The 17,331-nt window shown below is 42.9% G+C and overlaps 1 protein-coding gene across 2 annotated transcripts in view; it reads left to right on the forward strand.

Moving 5' to 3' along the window:
• ABCA3 (ATP binding cassette subfamily A member 3) overlaps positions 1–17,331 on the forward strand; it is an 81,095-nt gene that overhangs the window by 7,989 nt on the left and 55,775 nt on the right. Inside the window, exons 1-3 of one of the 2 annotated variants that reach the window (XM_081338364.1) lie at positions 4,199–4,258; positions 11,427–11,509; positions 16,923–17,014. In XM_081338364.1, coding sequence (XP_081194490.1) covers positions 4,236–4,258; positions 11,427–11,509; positions 16,923–17,014 — 198 coding nt within the window. In that variant the 5' untranslated portion in view covers positions 4,199–4,235. Of the gene's footprint in view, positions 1–4,198; positions 4,259–11,426; positions 11,510–16,922; positions 17,015–17,331 lie in introns of those variants that run through there. The other variant, XM_081338365.1, reaches the window with a different exon arrangement.

The raw sequence follows: 17,331 nt of genomic DNA on the forward strand, positions 1-17,331 counted from the left end.
AACCTGAAAATCCACTGGCAGTTCGGTATAATCTGTGACTCTTACCACCCTTGTTAACAATTCACGGTGGATAGGTGAGGATTTGAGGTGGAATCCGGACAGCTGCAGTTTCTCCCACAACTGAAACGTGAAGAAGAGTTGCAGGAATTGGTTATATCTAGTTTTATGAAAAGAAGGAGCAGGGGTGACATGATAGCAGTGTTCCAATATTTGAGGCGCTGCCACAAAGCGTGGGTGGGTGTCAGCCTATTCTCCAAAGTGCCCGAAGGCAGGAAAAGACACACTGATGGTAAAGAATCAAGGAGAGAACCAACCTAAAAACGAGGAGGAAATTCCTGACAAACGAGCACAACTAACCAGTGGAACGGGTCGCCTCCAGAAGTTGTGGGTGCTCCATCACTGGACGCTTTTAAGAAGAGATTGGACATCAATTTGTCTGGAATGGTGTCTGGTCTCCTGCTTGAACAGGGGTGGTTGGATTAGAAGACTTGCAAGATCCCTTCCAACCCTGTTCTTCTGTTACCTAGACTTTAGTGCCAGGCATAAAATAGGCTGGTTTGTTTGGAAGGGATCCATGGTTGTTCCAAATGCTGTGGATTCAGAGCAAGAATCGGCCAGGGTGGTGTTTGGCTCCCCTGACGGTGCCTGGGGGTACTCAGGATGAGATGCCAGGAGGGAACAGGTGTCCTTCAGGAGATCTCAGGGGAACTTCAGCTGAAGTTCTTGCCTTGTGCAACCAAGCAAACATCTCTAACCTTGTGAAGAGGGGAGCTGATGAATTGATCAACATTTGAAGAGGAAGAGAAGAGGACTTGAAAAGGTCTGATCTCTCTGGAGAACAGAAAGGGCTTTTGTATGACGGGAAAGATGTTGTTACGTCAAAGGCAGCCTTAAGAGGGATTGAGATGTTCCACAAATGAGTGGTTGAGTCTCCATCTTCTTTCCCTCCCACGCCTTCTCAGGGCTCTTTGGATCTCAAGTATCAGCAAGCACCTTTCTCTTTCAGCCTGTCCCAGTTTTAGTGTGGCAGCTTCGTTGCAAAAGCCGCTCTCACATTTGAGCTGGCCAACCTCACTATAATTTTCCTCTGCTTTCAATAGCAGAATTTCAGATTTTGGGGGTGGGAGTAAGCAATCTATGGGTTGAGAGACGAAGTGCCAGTTTCTGCACTTTCAGTCTGTATTTCCCAAAGGTGTGGACGATCCTTTTTTCCACGCAGCAAGAACTAGTCCTCGCATTGTCTTTGCACCAGGAATAAAGAGTGAATATCTGCTAAGGAGAGGAACAACCGAAACCCACCTGTTGCAGGTACAGTGATGCTTCGAACTTTTCCTGGGGATTCTGCATCTGGTCAACAGTATAGTTGGGCAGCAAAATTAAATTTGTTTATATTCAAGCCAGTGTTTTTCAAACCTGACAACTTGCTGGCTGGGGATTTCTGGGAGTTAATGCCCACCCATCTTCAAGCTGCCAAGTCTGAAAAAATAGTGATTTAAATCATCCTGATTTTCTCCAAGGTGGTCCAAGCAGTTGATAAGTTTCTGTTTCATGCACCACATTAAGCAACAGTGCACTCTTGGCTCAGCTTTAGTTTTGTGTGTTACGCGCAAATGATTTGTGGCTTACTTTATTGTGCGACTCCAACAAAGGATGGCTATTGAATAAGCCCTGGATCAACAAACTGTGACTTAGCGTGACATGTGAATTTAATTTATACAATCATGGGAAACTAAAGAGGGGGGAAAAAGGCAGAGTTGGTGTCATGTGGGGAGTTGGTGATATATGTACTATGGCTATTAAAGATTTGACCATTGAGCTACCATGATTGATTGATTGATTATGTGTCATTAAGTTGTTCTCAACTCCCTAGTAACCACCTAGATAAATTTTCTCTATGTTGATCTGTCCCTAACTTGATTCTTTCAGTCTTCTAAAAGTGCCTCCATCATCAACTTGCTAGTGGTCACTTCCTCCTTCCTTCTACCTTTCCCAAGATTTAACTTCTCTGGGTATTTTGTGGCTTCCCTAGATAGAAATTTACTATGTACTACCAACTCATCTCTTAGCAAGCACATTGACTTCTCCAGGAAGATCTGTCCCCGCCGTGGTCCTTCAGGACTTCCAATGGCGCTCCCATCAACATCGTAATTGAGTCCCTCCACCTTGCTGCTCGTCCTCATCTTTCCTTCCACCTTTCCCAGGATTGCACCCTTCTGCACTGATCGATGGATGGATGATGTGCCATCAAGTTGGTGTCAAGTCTTAGAGTCCACACAGATAGATTTTTCTCCAGGAGGATGTTGATCTGTCCCTAACTTGATTCTTTCAGTCTTCTAAAAGTGCCTCCATCATCAACTTGCTAGTGGTCACTTCCTCCTTCCTTCTACCTTTCCCAAGATTTAACTTCTCTGGGTATTTTGTGGCTTCCCTAGATAGAAATTTACTATGTACTACCAACTCATCTCTTAGCAAGCACATTGACTTCTCCAGGAAGATCTGTCCCCGCCGTGGTCCTTCAGGACTGCCAATGGCGCTCCCATCAACATCGTAATTGAGTCCCTCCACCTTGCTGCTCGTCCTCATCTTTCCTTCCACCTTTCCCAGGATTGCACCCTTCTGCGCTGATCGATGGATGGATGATGTGCCATCAAGTTGGTGTCAAGTCTTAGAGTCCACACAGATAGATTTTTCTCCAGGAGGATGTTGATCTGTCCCTAACTTGGTCCTTTAGGTCTTCCAACGGTGCCTCCATCATCACTGGGCTTGAGTCCATTCCCCTTGCATCTGGTTTTTTTTCTTTCTTCTTTTTCCTTCCATCTTTCCCAGCAGCAGAGCCTTCTCCAGAGAACCTGGTCTTGTGTCTTGTGCTGTATGATGTGTCCAAAGTCAGATAATTTGAGCCTTGGGTGAGAATTCTGACCTGAGTTGCTTGGTTTAAGGGGTTGTTGTTTTTTGGCTGTCCGTGGTGTACTTTGGCATCCTATAAGCAGGCGTTGTACTAACCGTCAGTCATGGTTTACAAATCACAACAGCCAGTTTACACATTATACTTGCATGGTGCAATAGGAAAACCTGTCGTTCCCCCCCTTATTTCATCCTGACAAGGATGCTGTGTTGAAATTGAGTAGGGGAGAAAGAGCTCCATAATCTGTTTGGGGATTACAGGTAATCCTTAATTTACTAGTGACTGTTCAAAGTTTACAGCGGCACTGATAAAAGTGACAAGATAAAAGTGACTTTCACACAGCTCTTGCAGCATCCCCATGGCATCAGAATTTCATCTTTTTAACGTGGGCCAGTGTGTTCACAGAAAAAAAATGACAACATAGATGATCTTATCTTAAAATTTATCTTTATTGAGTTTGGCTATGAGAACAAGAATCTTGCAAGGTCTCGTGCTGGATCTTGCTCGCCTAATACAGTTAGTCCTCAATTTACAACAATATATGTATATATATATATATATATATATATATATATATATATATATATGTGTGTGTGTGTGTGTGTGTGTGTGTGTGTGTGTGCCTTTTTGCAAGGTCTCGTGCTGGATCTTGCTCGCCTAATACAGTTAGTCCTCAATTTACAACAATATATATATATATATATAAAAGGTAAAGGTAAAGGTTCCCCCGCACATGTGTGCTAGTCGTTTCCGACTCTAGGGGCCGGTGCTCATCTCCGTTTCAAAGCCGAAGAGCCAGCGCTTGTCCGAGGACATCTCCGTGGTCATGTGGCCGGCATGACTAGACGCCAAAGGCACACGGAACGCTGTTACCTTCCCACCGTAGTGGTCCCTATTTTTCTACTTGCATTTTTACGTGCTTTCGAACTGCTAGGTTGGCAGAATATATATATATATATATATATATATATATATATATATATATATATATATATATATATATATATATATGTGTGTGTGTGTGTGTGTGTGTGTGTGTGTGTGTGTGTGTGTGTGCCTTTTGTAGCCTGGGGTGTATTTATTTGCATAATTAGCCAACCTTCTGTGTGCTGTATCTCAGAGGAGTTTCCAAACTTGCCAACTTTAAGATTTGTGGACCTCAACTCCCAGAATTGCTGGCTGAGGAATTCTGGGAGTTGAAGTCCACAAGTCTTAAAGTTGCCAAGTTTGGAGACACCCTGCTCTAACCTCTTCAAGAGTGTATTTTTTTTTCCTCTGAGTTCCTCTTTCTCTAGGTCTGTCCTTTGCATGAGACAAAATCCTTCCTTGCATGAGAGAAAGTCATAAAATCAGGTATAGTTACTCTTTAACTATTGACATGACTTATGACCAGTGTTTTTTTTGTAAAAGAAAAAGGTGCCGGAACTCACACGTGTCATACAACCCGCCTTGCCTACCCTACAAGGTTCCATCCAAAAACAGTGCCGGAACTCCGTTCTGAGTGTTCTATGATAAAAAAGCCCTGTTTATGACTATAATTCTGGGCTCGCTTACAGTCGTAAGTCAGGGACAACTCGTAATTAAGCGATCAAGTTGTGCCTGATATGTTTAACCAATGGCACAACTTTTGCAGACAGCCTAACCGAATTGAGCCACATTCGAGGAAAGGCAATCATATACGTCTGATAAGGTCTCTTTTCAACAGGATTTTGTCCCTTGACAAGAACAAATAATACTTCTGTATTTCAACTTGCCAGGACAGTACACTGAAAGTGGCTCTTCTAGAAAAACAGGATTGTAAAATCACAGGACAGCCGTAAATGATGGCATTTGCATATCTCAAAAAGTTCTTATTTTTGTCAACAACAGCATAACAGAGTTGCAAGAGACCTTAACATTAGACCAACAATCAAGACGCAATGTCCCAATCAAGCAACTGCCAGCTAGCCTTCAGAAGTTGTAAGTGCTTCATCACTGGAGATTTTTCAAAACAAAACAAAACAAAAAAACAGACATCTGTCTGAAATGGTATAGGACAGGGGTCTTCAAACTTGGCCCTTTTATGACTTGTGGACTTCAACTCCCAGAATTCCCAGCCAGCATGGGGAAACTATGGCCCCTTCATGACTTGTGGACTTCAAATCCCAGAATTCCTCAGCCAGCATGGGGGAACTATGGCCCCTTCATGACTTGTGGACTTCAAATCCCAGAATTCCTCAGCCAGCATGGGGGAACTATGGCCCCTTCATGACTTGTGGACTTCAACTCCCAGAATTCCTCAGCCAGCATGGGGGAACTATGGCCCCTTCATGACTGGTGGACTTCAAATCCCAGAATTCCTCAGCCAGCATGGGGGAACTATGGCCCCTTCATGACTGGTGGACTTCAAATCCCAGAATTCCTCAGCCAGCATGGGGGAACTATGGCCCCTTCATGACTTGTGGACTTCAACTCCCAGAATTCTGGGAGTTGAAGTCCACAAGTCATAAAAGGGCCAAGTTTGAAGACCCCCTTGGTATAGGATCTCCTGCTTGAACAGGGGACTGAATTAGAAGACCTTTAAGATCCCTTCCAGCTCTATTCTGATCGATTGATAGAATATAAACGGAGAGCAAATCCTATTCCCTTCTAGCACTGTTTGATGTCACCTAGTTTGGGTAAGGAAACGTGTGCAAGAAAACCACCAAGCTCAGAGGGCACCAAGGACCCCACAGCTCAAATACAAACTACAAATATTCTATCGGATTCCTTCCTAGGATGGTATTGTTCCTAGCGATTTTTTGCAAATGGGAACCAGGTCAGAATCCTGCCCTTCAGGATGGTTAACAGGGCCAGTCTTCCAGGAACGCCAGTGGAAATGTCCTAATGTCCAATTCTTTGCCATAACCCCTCCACAATTTAGGGAGAAATATATAACTGTCGCAGGCTTTGTTCCTCTTTCCACATCTTCAGCTTGGCCCTGGCAGGTAGGTTAAAGAGCAAATAGGTGAGCAGGTAGGTTGAGTGATAGATGGATAGGGACAGGTAAGTTGGTGGGCAGGCAGTTGAATAGCAGGCAGGTTGCTTAGCAGATAGATAGGCAGGTAGGTTGAAAGGAAGATGGATATACAGGTAAACCAGTTGGATGAATAGGCAGGTAGGTAAGGCAAGTAGGTAAGACAGTCAGGTAATTAGATAGGGTGGCAACAGGTTGACAACTTCTACAATACTCTGGTAATTCAGTTATCCAGTAGAGTGTTTTGTTCTGCTACTATAATGGGCTTAATAGTAAACCGATCCATAGCCAGGCAACTGAGCTTAGAGACAAAATCTGCACTGCATTGTTAAGAATTTCACAGCTAATTTAATTTGGCTGGGAGAGCACTGGTAAGTCCATCCTGTGTTTAATTCTCCAGTTTCAAGATATTTGAAATGCAGACTGGTCCGTAAAGAGTAGCAGAGGGAATAAAACAAAGCTGAGGAACAGGCTAATAGTTGGAGGTAGAACCTGCAGTTCTGGGGAGACAACAGTTCCAGGCAAAATTGGCCAGCATGTTTTTTGATGATGGAATTTGTAAAATCAGCAAGATGTACATGGAGCCCTTTCTGCTCCAGAACATTTTGTTGTTAGTTGCAAAGTCGTGTCCGACCCATCGCGACCACATGGACAACGTTCCTCCAGGCCTTCCTGTCCTCTACTATCTTCTGGAGTCCATTTAGGCTCACGCCTACGGCTTCAGTGACTCCATCCAGCCACCTCATTCTCTGTCGTTCCCTTCTTCTTCTCTTGCCCTCAACCTTTCCCAGCGTTAGGCTCTTCTCCAGTGAGTCCTTCCTTCTCATTAGGTGGCCAAAGTATTTGAGTTTTAGCTTCAGGATCTGGCCATCTAAAGAGCAGTCAGGATTGATCTCCTCTAGGACTGACCGGTTTGATCACCTTGCAGTCCAAGGGACTCGCAGGAGTCTTTTCCAGCACCATAGTTCAAAGGCCTCAATTCTTTGGCGCTCAGCCATTCTTATGGTCCAACTTTCACTGCCATACATTGCAACTGGGAAGACCATAGCCTTGACTATACGCACTTTTGTTGGCAGGGTGATATCTCTGCTTTTTAGTGTGCTGTCTAGATTTGCCCCAGAACATATACAGATTTTTTTAAAAAAAAACACATACTGGATATTTTTAATGCTTAATAGAAAAAGAAGACACTGTATATTTTATATGGTTTGAACCTCGTCTTGAAAATGAAAAGATGAATCAGAGTTTCCCCAGTGTAATCCGCTGCAAATGTGTTTGGACTGCAACGCCAATTCGACTGTCTAATAACCCACATAGTAACATCGCAGTTCTTCTCAAGTTGCTCAATTGGGAGAGAGCAGTTAACAGAGTCTTCTTCAGCAGAGAACGTTCTCATGAAATATATAGCCCTCCTGTTCCTCTTTTGGCCCACAAACACCAATAAATTACGCCTCGGGCTTTTAACACTGGCTTCCAGAAACTCTGCCTTTCAAATTGGTTGGACTTTAATCTCAGAATTCTTTAGCGGTGTTGAAATTCTGCAGGCTGAAATCCGCCCCATATGGAAGTTAGGAAAGAGTTACTTTGAAGAAGGACTAGAAGTCCTTTAATGTTCTCTCAATGAGAGACCAGACTCCAAATGTCCTACTCTTCATCTGTTCCCTTGTTCTGGTTGTAGGACTCCTTTCTCAGCGTAACTCCAGGTGTCCTGGACTTTTCAACACGCCTCTCATGGGAAAGAGAATTCAGATCGGTGGCTTGTTTATTTCACAGCTAGTAGGACGTTTCTCACGACACATGGCATAAGAGATGTTCCTTTGATGATGTTCCTGCCATTCAGAAGGACTAAAACAGAGAGACCAAAGATGGCCAAAGATCGGTACCCCCTCATATCACTTTCAGATGTGGACATGGGATGGTGAAATGAAGATGCAGGAGAGGAAAATTGCCTTGTTTACTCAGCAATGCTCTTCTTTACAGCAATGTTTTCCAACGTTGGTCACTTGAAGATGGGTGGACTTCAGCTCCCAAAATTCCTCTGATAGCTTGGCTGGCTGGGAAATTCTGGGACTTGAAGTCCAGCCATCTTCAGGTGACCAAGGTTGAGAAGTACTGCTTTACAAGATTGCCCAGATAGAGGAGCTTAAAAAGCCAAGATAGCAACACTAACCATGCAACTGGAGACTTGTTTTTTTTCTATATTTATATAAAAATTGGAGAGAGAGAGAGAGAGAGAGAGAGAGAGAGAGAGAGAGAGAGAGAGAGAGAGAGAGAGAGAGAGAGAGAGAGAGAAAGAAAGAAAGAAAGAAAGAGAAAGAAAGAAAGAAAGAAAGAAAGAAGAAAGAAAGAAAGAAAGAGAAGAAAAAGAGAAAGACAGAAAGACAGAAAAAGAAGGAAAAGAAAGAGACAGAAAAAAGAAAGAAGACAGAAAAAAGACAGAAAGAAAAGAAAGACAGAAAAAAGAAAAGAAAGAGAAGACAGAAAAAAGACAGAAAGAAAGAAAAAGAAAAAAGAAAAGAAAAAGAAAGAGAAAAAAGAAAGAGAAAGAGAAAGAAGACAGAAAAAAGACAGAAAGACAAAGAAAGAAAGAAAGAAAGAGAAAGAAAGAAAGAAAGAAAGAAAAAGAAAGAAAGAAAGAAGAAAGAAAGAAAAGAAAAAGAGAAAGAAAGAAAGACAGAAAAAAGAAGGAAAAGAAAGAGACAGAAAAAAGAAAGAAGAAAGAAGACAGAAAAAAGACAGAAAGAAAAGAAAGACAGAAAAAAGAAAAGAAAGAGAAGACAGAAAAAAGACAGAAAGAGAAAAACAAAAAGAAAAGAAAAAGAAAGAGAAAAAAAGAAAAAGAAAGAAGACAGAAAGAAAGAAAGAAAGAAAGAAAGAAAGAAAGAAAAAGAAAGAAAGAAAGAAAGAAAGAAAGAAAGAAAGAAAGAAAGAAAGAAAGAAAGAAAGAAAGAAAGAAAGAAAGAAAGAAAGAAAGAAAGAAAGATAAGGTTCCAATTGCATGGTTTGTGTTACTATCTTGACTGTTTTTAAGTCCTCCTCCTGGACAATCCTGTGTCCAGGATTGACAAAGCAGTGTCTTTCCACCTTGGTCTCTTGCCGATGGGTGGTCTTCAACGCCTAGAATTCCCCAGCCAGCCAGGCTGAAGTCCACCCATCTTCAGGCAGCCAAGATCGGAAAACATTGCTTTAAAGAAGAGCTCTGAACAAGCAAGATAATTCTATGCATACATACATGTATTGTGGATCCATACAAAAAGAGGCGATGCTGAGGCCACCCTCTTGAGTTTTTTTATCTCTCCTCCAAAAGACACCCCTGAAAAGGCAAGAAAAACAAGAGCACCAGCGGCAGGGGTCTTGACCCAAAGGAATAGCTGAGAAGCTTTTAGGATCTGTGCCCAAAGCTCTCATCCTACTGTTGTGATTCAGGGTCAGCCTGTGGGTTCGGCAGTTGGGTCGGACGACTCAGAGGAGGAGGAGGGGGGTGTTGAAGAGCTTGCTGATGATGACCTTGAGGCTCCGCAGAGCCCTCAGCCAGGCCCCTCCCACCTGGTCACGACGGAGACCCAGCTGTGTGAGCCTGACAGCGTGGATGAAGATGACCCACAGCTGGCCCTGTTCAAGGACGCCCGACGTAGGAGGCAGTCAATCAGGAGTAAACAGAGGAAGGCAATGGGGCACCTCGGAAGGAGGCAGAGAGAAGCCACGCCCTGAACTGTATAAAAGGGGAATGCGTGGGAGGGCTGGTTTGCTGAAGGCTTGAATAGTTCCTGTTTCATAGCTCCTGTTTCATGGTTCGTGTCTTGTTTTGCTCTGTTTTATGTTAATAAATTTGGCAGGCTTATTTCCAGCCTCTTGCCATTTGTAAAGGGGTTGTCCCTGCTTTTTCTGCAGGGCCGGTAGCAGGCTGGTACAGAACACCTACTGCACATATTAAAAAAGGCACTTTCTCAAAGAAATGACTTCGTAACAAGGCGGTACCAAAAATATGCAGCTGCACCTTGCTCATTTCTTTTATTTCTCTATCCATTCTCTGCTCCACCAGACATTCGTGTTCCCTGCAAAGAGGACAAATTAAGTAAATATGGCACTATTGTTGTTGCTGCTGCTGCTGCTAAAAATGTCAGCTAGGCCCACAACACAACACAGGATCTATTCCCATGTGAGAATGCAGAATGGGGGTGGGGCGGGGGTGACACAATTGGATCTTGCATGCTTAACAAATAAGTTGAACTTCCCAGACATCCAAATAGTGAAATCAAACACCCAAAACAGAAAAAGCTTTTCCCTCCCCTTGCCAAGTTTATTTCTTCATTAGCCAAGGAGGCCAAGTCCTTTCTGGAAAAACAGCTTCTGAAATTTGAGCAGCCAGGAAGGTTTTTATCTGGAGGGCAAAGTGACATCAGAATGGCAGTTAACACTGAAGAGGAGAGTAATGTAACTCTTTTATCAGCTTAATTTCTAAGGACGATTGCATAAAACAAATCTTGATCTGGGCACTTTTCCTGTTTGAAGAAATAATTGCTACTGAGCATGCCAACCTATTTTTCCTGCTTCACGTTGCACTCTGTATTTAAAACTTTTTTTTTCAAGAAGGATTGAAGGAGACTCATCCGGGATTGCAAAATTTATCGGTTCCAGAGGTTTACTAATAGCTGAAAAGCAGTTAACAAGCCATTTCCAAAAATGATTAGGAAATGAATTGTGTGAGATTGTTGATCAATGATAGCTATTCCCCAGAGCTCTTAAATCCCACCGGAAATTGCTCTTTTGTTTTGTTTCCTTGCGAGGAGCAGCTGTCTGGAATGCTTGCAGGCAATCCCAGGTCCTCTCTTTGTCCAGAGAGGGTTTACAGGTAGTCCTCGACTTACAACAGTTCATTTAGTGACCATTCAAAGTTACAACGGCACTGGAAAAAAGGTAACTTACGACCGTTTTTCGCAGTTGTGACTTTTGCAGCGTCCCCATGATCCTGTGTTCAAAATTCAGATCCTTGGCAACCAGTTCATATTTATGACCGTTGCTGGGTCCCAAGGTCTTGTGATCCCCTTTTGCGACCTTCTGACCAGCAAAGTCAGTGGGGGAAGCCGGATTTCCCCTAACAGCCCAGTTGCTAACTTATCAGCTGCAGTGATTCACGTGACAGCTGAGTCAAGAAAGGTCGTAAAATGGGTCAAAACTCACTGAACAAATGTTTCTCTCAACAGTAAAAAATCTTGGGCTCGATTTTTGGTCGTAAGTCAAGGACTTAGCTATACAAAGAGCCAGTTCCCTTCGCTGAGTCTTCATTCTGCTGTGGTCGTTGACTCTGCTCTTTGAGCTGGAAGGGACCTTGGAGGTCTTCTAGTCCAACCCCCTGCTCAAGCTGTCTTCATTTTGCCATTTCTTCTCCCGAAGCGCTGTTTTGCATTGCAATTTGGACGGCTGTCAGTTTGCGTGTTTGCTTTGCTGAACTCACCTGTCATAAAGTCCTCTGACTCGCTAGAGTGCTATATTTCAGTTTATCCTCATCCCACCCCTGTATTTCAGTGGCGTGTTTCTCTTGCGTTTTGTCAGTCTTTGCAACCTTGTTCGTTCAGGTGTGTTCTCCTCTCCTGCAGTTGTCCATCACAGTAAGTGGGGTTTTTTTTTTCTCCTCCACCTTGTGTAATGTTCCTGTTCTGTACCAGCCTGCTACCGGCCCTGCAGAAAAGGCAGGGACAACCCCTTTTACAAGAAGGCAAGAGGTTGGAACTAAGCCTGCCAAATTTATGGATACAAAAACAAACAGAACAAGGCACGAACCATGAAACAGGAGCTATTCAAACGGTTGCCTTCAGCAAACCAGCCCTCCCACACATTCCCCTTTTAAACAGTTCAAGGCGTGGCTTCTCTCTGCCTCCTTCCGAGGTGCCCCATTGCCTTCCTCTGTTTACTCCTGATTGACTGCCTCCTGCATCGGGCGTCCTTGAACAGGGCCAGCTGTGGGTCATCTTCATCCACGCTGTCAGGCTCACACAGCTGGGTCTGCGTCGTAACCAGGTGGGAGGGGCCTGGCTGAGGGCTCTCATCAGCAAGCTCTCCAACACCCTCAGCAACCTCTCCAACACCCCCCTCCTCCTCCTCTGAATCGTCTGACCCAACTGCCGAACCCACAGGCTGACCCTGAATCACAACAGTTCCTCTTGTTCTTCAGATACCGCAACCTCGTGGGTGTGTGGTACACCCTCCCAATGATTGTTTGGTGTGAGATAATTACGACACCGTGCAGGCTTCCTTGTTTGCAAAATGTTCTTTTATACAGGTGCCTTTGTTTAAGAAGGGTGTATTTCTTCTCCTGCCCTAATCCAGATAATTAGAGATTTTTTCACCCTTTGTTCACACTTATTTGGGGCTCTGTGCCAATAGGAGGCAATTGCCCTAAGTTGGAGGCATGTCTGAACCGAACACAAGCAAGCTACTTTCTTTTCGATGTGCATTTTTTTTAAAGGGAAGCTTGAATGGTAGGAATGAACCTTGCCAAGATCAGAGATGCAAGCGTGCATCTCTGTCTTTACAATAAACCTCCCAGGTAAGATGGGCAGTACCTAAGTTTAGTTAATGAATAAATGAAATAAATCTGGGCTAAAGCAACATAGCAACCATTACCTCTGTCCCTTTTCTAAGGTGTCTCTGCTTGTCTGTCTTCCTGTGCCATTAATCACTCTTTGAAATGAATGAGAGTCAGGAAGAGACTTGACTGACTAAGAGCAGCTGTTTGCATGAGAAAAGGGTTGTATAATTAGACAAGGTTGGGTAGTGGAAGCTGTGAAAGATGAAAAGCTTTTGAAAAACAAAATTTTGAAATGCTTTTGTCCAAATACTGGGAGCAATGGAGAAGAATGCAGCCAGGCATAGCTTGATTTAATCTGCGAAGTGGCATATAGTAGAACAGTGTCTGAATTTAAGCATACTGCTGGCTGAGGAATTCTGGGAGTTGTAGTCAACAACTACAGTAGTCAATCTTAAAGCAGCCAAGTTTCCAGATGTTTTAGACTACATACTCCATCATGTATTGGGAAGTATGGAGGTTGAACACACACACACACACACACATATATGACTGATGAAAACAAATAAGTTTGAAATGCAAATCAGTCTCCCTTTAATTCTTTGTTAGCAATCTAAAAAAAAAATTTACACAAATATGAGCTGTCACTGTTGTGACTACTGCCTGTCGATGGCCTTCGGTTAGGCTGAAACAGGAAATAAAGATTTGTCCCATGTTTGGGGCCTAGCAAGAGTCTGGCTAGCAGGTAAAGTGGTGCACACAGCTTGCCCCAAACAATTTTTAAAAATAATCAGGAAAGCTTGGAGAAAGGCTAAACGTTTATTCATATCTGATGTACTACGTAACCAGGGCATGTGAGATGGTGATCAAAGATCAGAAGACAAGAGTAGTTGGAATAGTTAAATTTGCCCCTCCCGGGTTCAATTTTGATCTTGTGAGGATTGATTTGTTTTTAAGATTAGATGTCCAGGGGATATTTGGCTGTTGATGGAAAAGTACTCACTCCGAAGTGCTTTTGTTCCTTAATCTTTACTGCCTTTCTTATTAGCATTTATATGTTTTTCCTTCTAACTTTCTTTGCTTCTGAGTTTGGTATTTGAAGCCATTTCAACTGCGAAGCCTGTCTTGAACTCTTGATAGTATTTACACATCTCAATAAATTGTAGCACATCTAAATTTTTTCCATCCTGGCTCTTAAAGGTTGTTGAAATACAAGTTTGGGAGGTCAGCCTGAAGCAGAGTTGCAGGAGAGTTGCAGCCAGGTTGAAGGAAACCAAAGTTTAGAAAAAGCGTTGAGATTCTAGGCCAAAACCTGGATTTTGGCACAAAGTTAGTGTTTAAAGAAACCAAGAGGAGAAAAATTTGCTCACCGGAGCGTCCAGCCTTGTACGTTTGCAAGATCATAACTGTTGGGTAGAGACAAAGTAATTCTCATGTGCACATCATCTGCAGATGTTCCTCACACCACCTTCAGGGTCCTCCTACCAGAATTGTGTGGTGTCGCTTGCTTCCTCTTTGCTGGTTGCTTATGGCAGTGAAGCTGGCTTGTGTGTAGTTTATGATTGCTCTAGACATCCGAAGGTTCAAGTTGCAAAGCTGAATTCGGCATGCAGTTGGCTGCAGTTAAGAACTTGAGATGCTTAGTTTTTGAAGGCTAACTGTATAATTCATGAGTGATTGTTTGGCCTTCTGAGTGAAAAAAAATTGAAACAAAAGGGTTCTCTGATTGTAGTGGAGTCAAAATAACACTTTTGTGTTCAGAGTCAGGGTGAGAACAGATAATCTGGCTGCAAGTACTATATACCATGTTCTCTACTAGAACAAATATATCTTATGGTGAAAGGAATGCATTATGTGCTTCACCCAAAACATCTGAATAGAAAGAGAACTTTGATTTCTGCAATGCTTCCTTTTGTGTGTGTGTGTCAAATCCACAACTTAAAATTGTATTTCTGATATTTATATGGTTTTAAAAGAAATAGGGGAAAAAATAATGCTGGATTTGCACAACACATAAAAATGAGCTGATTTTTTTCCCCCACGAGTAGCTGCATTTCATTTATTTTTCTTATTATGCTGGGCTATGACCGTAACATAGGTTTGATTTGATATTTTTTTTCACTTTCCAAAGCTATTGTTATAATAAATTTAATCACAGTAGGTTGCTGGTCCGAGTGGGTTCAAAATCTCAACTTTTTCTTTTAGTTATGGAATAATTGTTTTATATATATATCAAACTAACCATAATGTCTTCATACAATATGCACTTACCACTGCAAAGATCTGCTTCATCACTGAAGTTCAACTGAATAGAGCAGCTAGATGTCTCCTTAGAAATTTGGGGCTTCCCACCATCACTTGTCATTCCCCTAGTTGGATCCAGCCATTGGGATATGAAACCTAAAATATCTGGACTACATTGTCCATAGATTAGAAGTTTCCAAATATGAATCTCCTTAATGAAATCGGTGGTTCTGCACCTCATCTTTAGCTATAAGATTATTCATTCCCTCATTTTGCCCAAGGACGTTTTATGTGGCACTTGAAGGGGATCCAGAAAACCTCTTTACATCTCCTGGTGGATGGACAGATATGGTAGGTAGGTAGGTAGGGATAGATAGATAGATAGATAGATAGATAGATAGATAGATAGATAGATAGATAGATAGATAGATAGATAGATAGATAGATATTGATTCTTATATGATGTAAATACAGTTATGTAACATACACAGACATATAGTAACTGTGAGAGGGATCTCGGAGTCCTAGTGGACAATCACTTCAATATGAGCCAGCAGTGTGCTGCAGCTGCCAAAAAAGCCAACACAGTGCTAGGCTGTGTTGTGATTCAGGGTCAGCCTGTGGGTTCAGCAGTTGGGTCGGACGACTCAGAGGAGGAGGAGGAGGGGGTGTTGAAGAGCTTGCTGAGGGGGTTGGACAGCTTGATGAGAGCCCTCAGCCAGGCCCCTCTCACCTGGTCACGACGCAGACCCAGCTGTGTGAGCCTGACAGCGTGGATGAAGATGACCCACAGCTGGCCCTGTTCAAGGACGCCCGACGCAGGAGGCAGTCAATCAGGAGTAAACAGAGGAAGGCAATGGGGCACCTCGGAAGGAGGCAGAGAGAAGCCACGCCCTGAACTGTTTAAAAGGGGAATGCGTGGGAGGGCTGGTTTGCTGAAGGCAACTGCTTGAAAAGCTCCTGTTTCTTGGTTCGTGTCTTGTTCTGTTTGTTTTTGTATCAATAAATTTGGCAGGCGTAATTCCAGCCTCTTGCCTTCTTTTTTTATTGAAAAGTTTTACAGTACATTTTATCTTTAACAATCCCCCCCTCCCCCCACCCCTACCTAACCCTCCCTATCCCTCCCCCCCATTCCCCCTCCCCCCCACTTCCCAGAGCTAAGTACAAGGTATAAAAACAAAGAACAATCATAAACATCCATATGCTAAAAACAATAAACTATTAACTCTATCGCCCTCTAGCTCATATAAAATGACTACAAGCAATACTAATGTTACATATAGCCTCTTGCCTTCTTGTAAAAGGGGTTGTCCCTGCCTTTTCTGCAGGGCCGGTAGCAGGCTGGTACAGAACAGGCTGCATTAACAGAGGGATAGAATCAAGATCACGTGAAGTACTAATACCAGTTTACAATGCCTTGGTAAGGCCACACCTGGAATACTGCATCCAGTTTTGGTCACCACGATGTAAAAAAGATGTCGAGACTCTAGAAAGAATACAGAGAAGAGCAACAAAGATGATTAGGGGGCTGGAGGCTAAAACAGATAGGGAACGGTTGCTGGAATTGGGTAGGTCCAGTCTAATGAAGAGAAGGGTGAGGGGTGACATGATAGCAGTGTTCCAATATCTCAGGGGCTGCCACAAAGAAGAGGGAGCCAAGCTATTCTCCAAAGCACCTGAAAGCAGGACAAGAAGCAATGGATGGAAACTAGTCAAGGAGAGAAGCAACCTAGAACTAAGGAGAAATTTCCTGACAGTTAGAACAATTAATCAGTGGAACAACCTGCCTCCAGAAGTGGTGAATGCTCCAACACTGGAAGTTTTTAAGAAGAGACTGGACAGCCATTTGTCTGAAATGGTATAGAGTTTCATGCCTGAGCAGGGGGTTGGACTAGATGACCTCCAAGGTCCCTTCCAACTTCTTCTTCTTCTTCTTCTTCTTCTTCTTCTTCTTCTTCTTCTTCTTCTTCTTCTTCTTCTTATTATTATTATTATTATTATTATTATTATTATTATTATTATTATTATTATTATTATTATTATTATTATTATTATTATTATTTCAACTTGTGCAATATATAGATATTCTGTCTTTGTGAACCACTAGTTTATATTTTACAAGGATTTTTTGCTCCAGGGCAACAGTATGGTTGTTAACAAACAGGGTTGATATCCAAATTGTCCCTCCATTAAATGGCTCTTTGATGGTGGACTTGCTTTTATCTTATGGCTCCAATATTGCTTTTCCACAGAATTTGAGAAAGTTGGTCCTCCCATTCCAAGTGAAAAGATGGTTGTGTTACGGCAGTTTGGGCTTCTTCTCTGGAAGAATTACATCTTGCAGGTGAGTTGGTCAGGGACCATGAAGAAATGACAGGAAGGCTATCCATAAAAATGAAAGGGTAGAGGTTAAAGCTTGTTGCAAGCCGGTCTTCTTGAATCTCCTCCAGATAGGCTGGACTTCAGTTCTGCTCATCCTCAGCTTGAGGGTTATGGGAAATTGAAGTCCAACACATCTGCAGAAGACATCAAAATCAGGGCGTCTGCTTGAAACATGCCTTCATTTTTGATCCTGGCTTTTGTAAGGTTTTCCACCTAGCCTCACAAACTCCTCTGGGCTACTCAGGAACTTCAAAGAGCCAAAAGAAACTCCTCAGCCAA

Source organism: Vipera berus, assembly GCF_964194415.1.
Source record: "Vipera berus genome assembly, chromosome: 13".
NCBI classification, from domain to species: Eukaryota; Metazoa; Chordata; class Lepidosauria; order Squamata; family Viperidae; genus Vipera; species Vipera berus.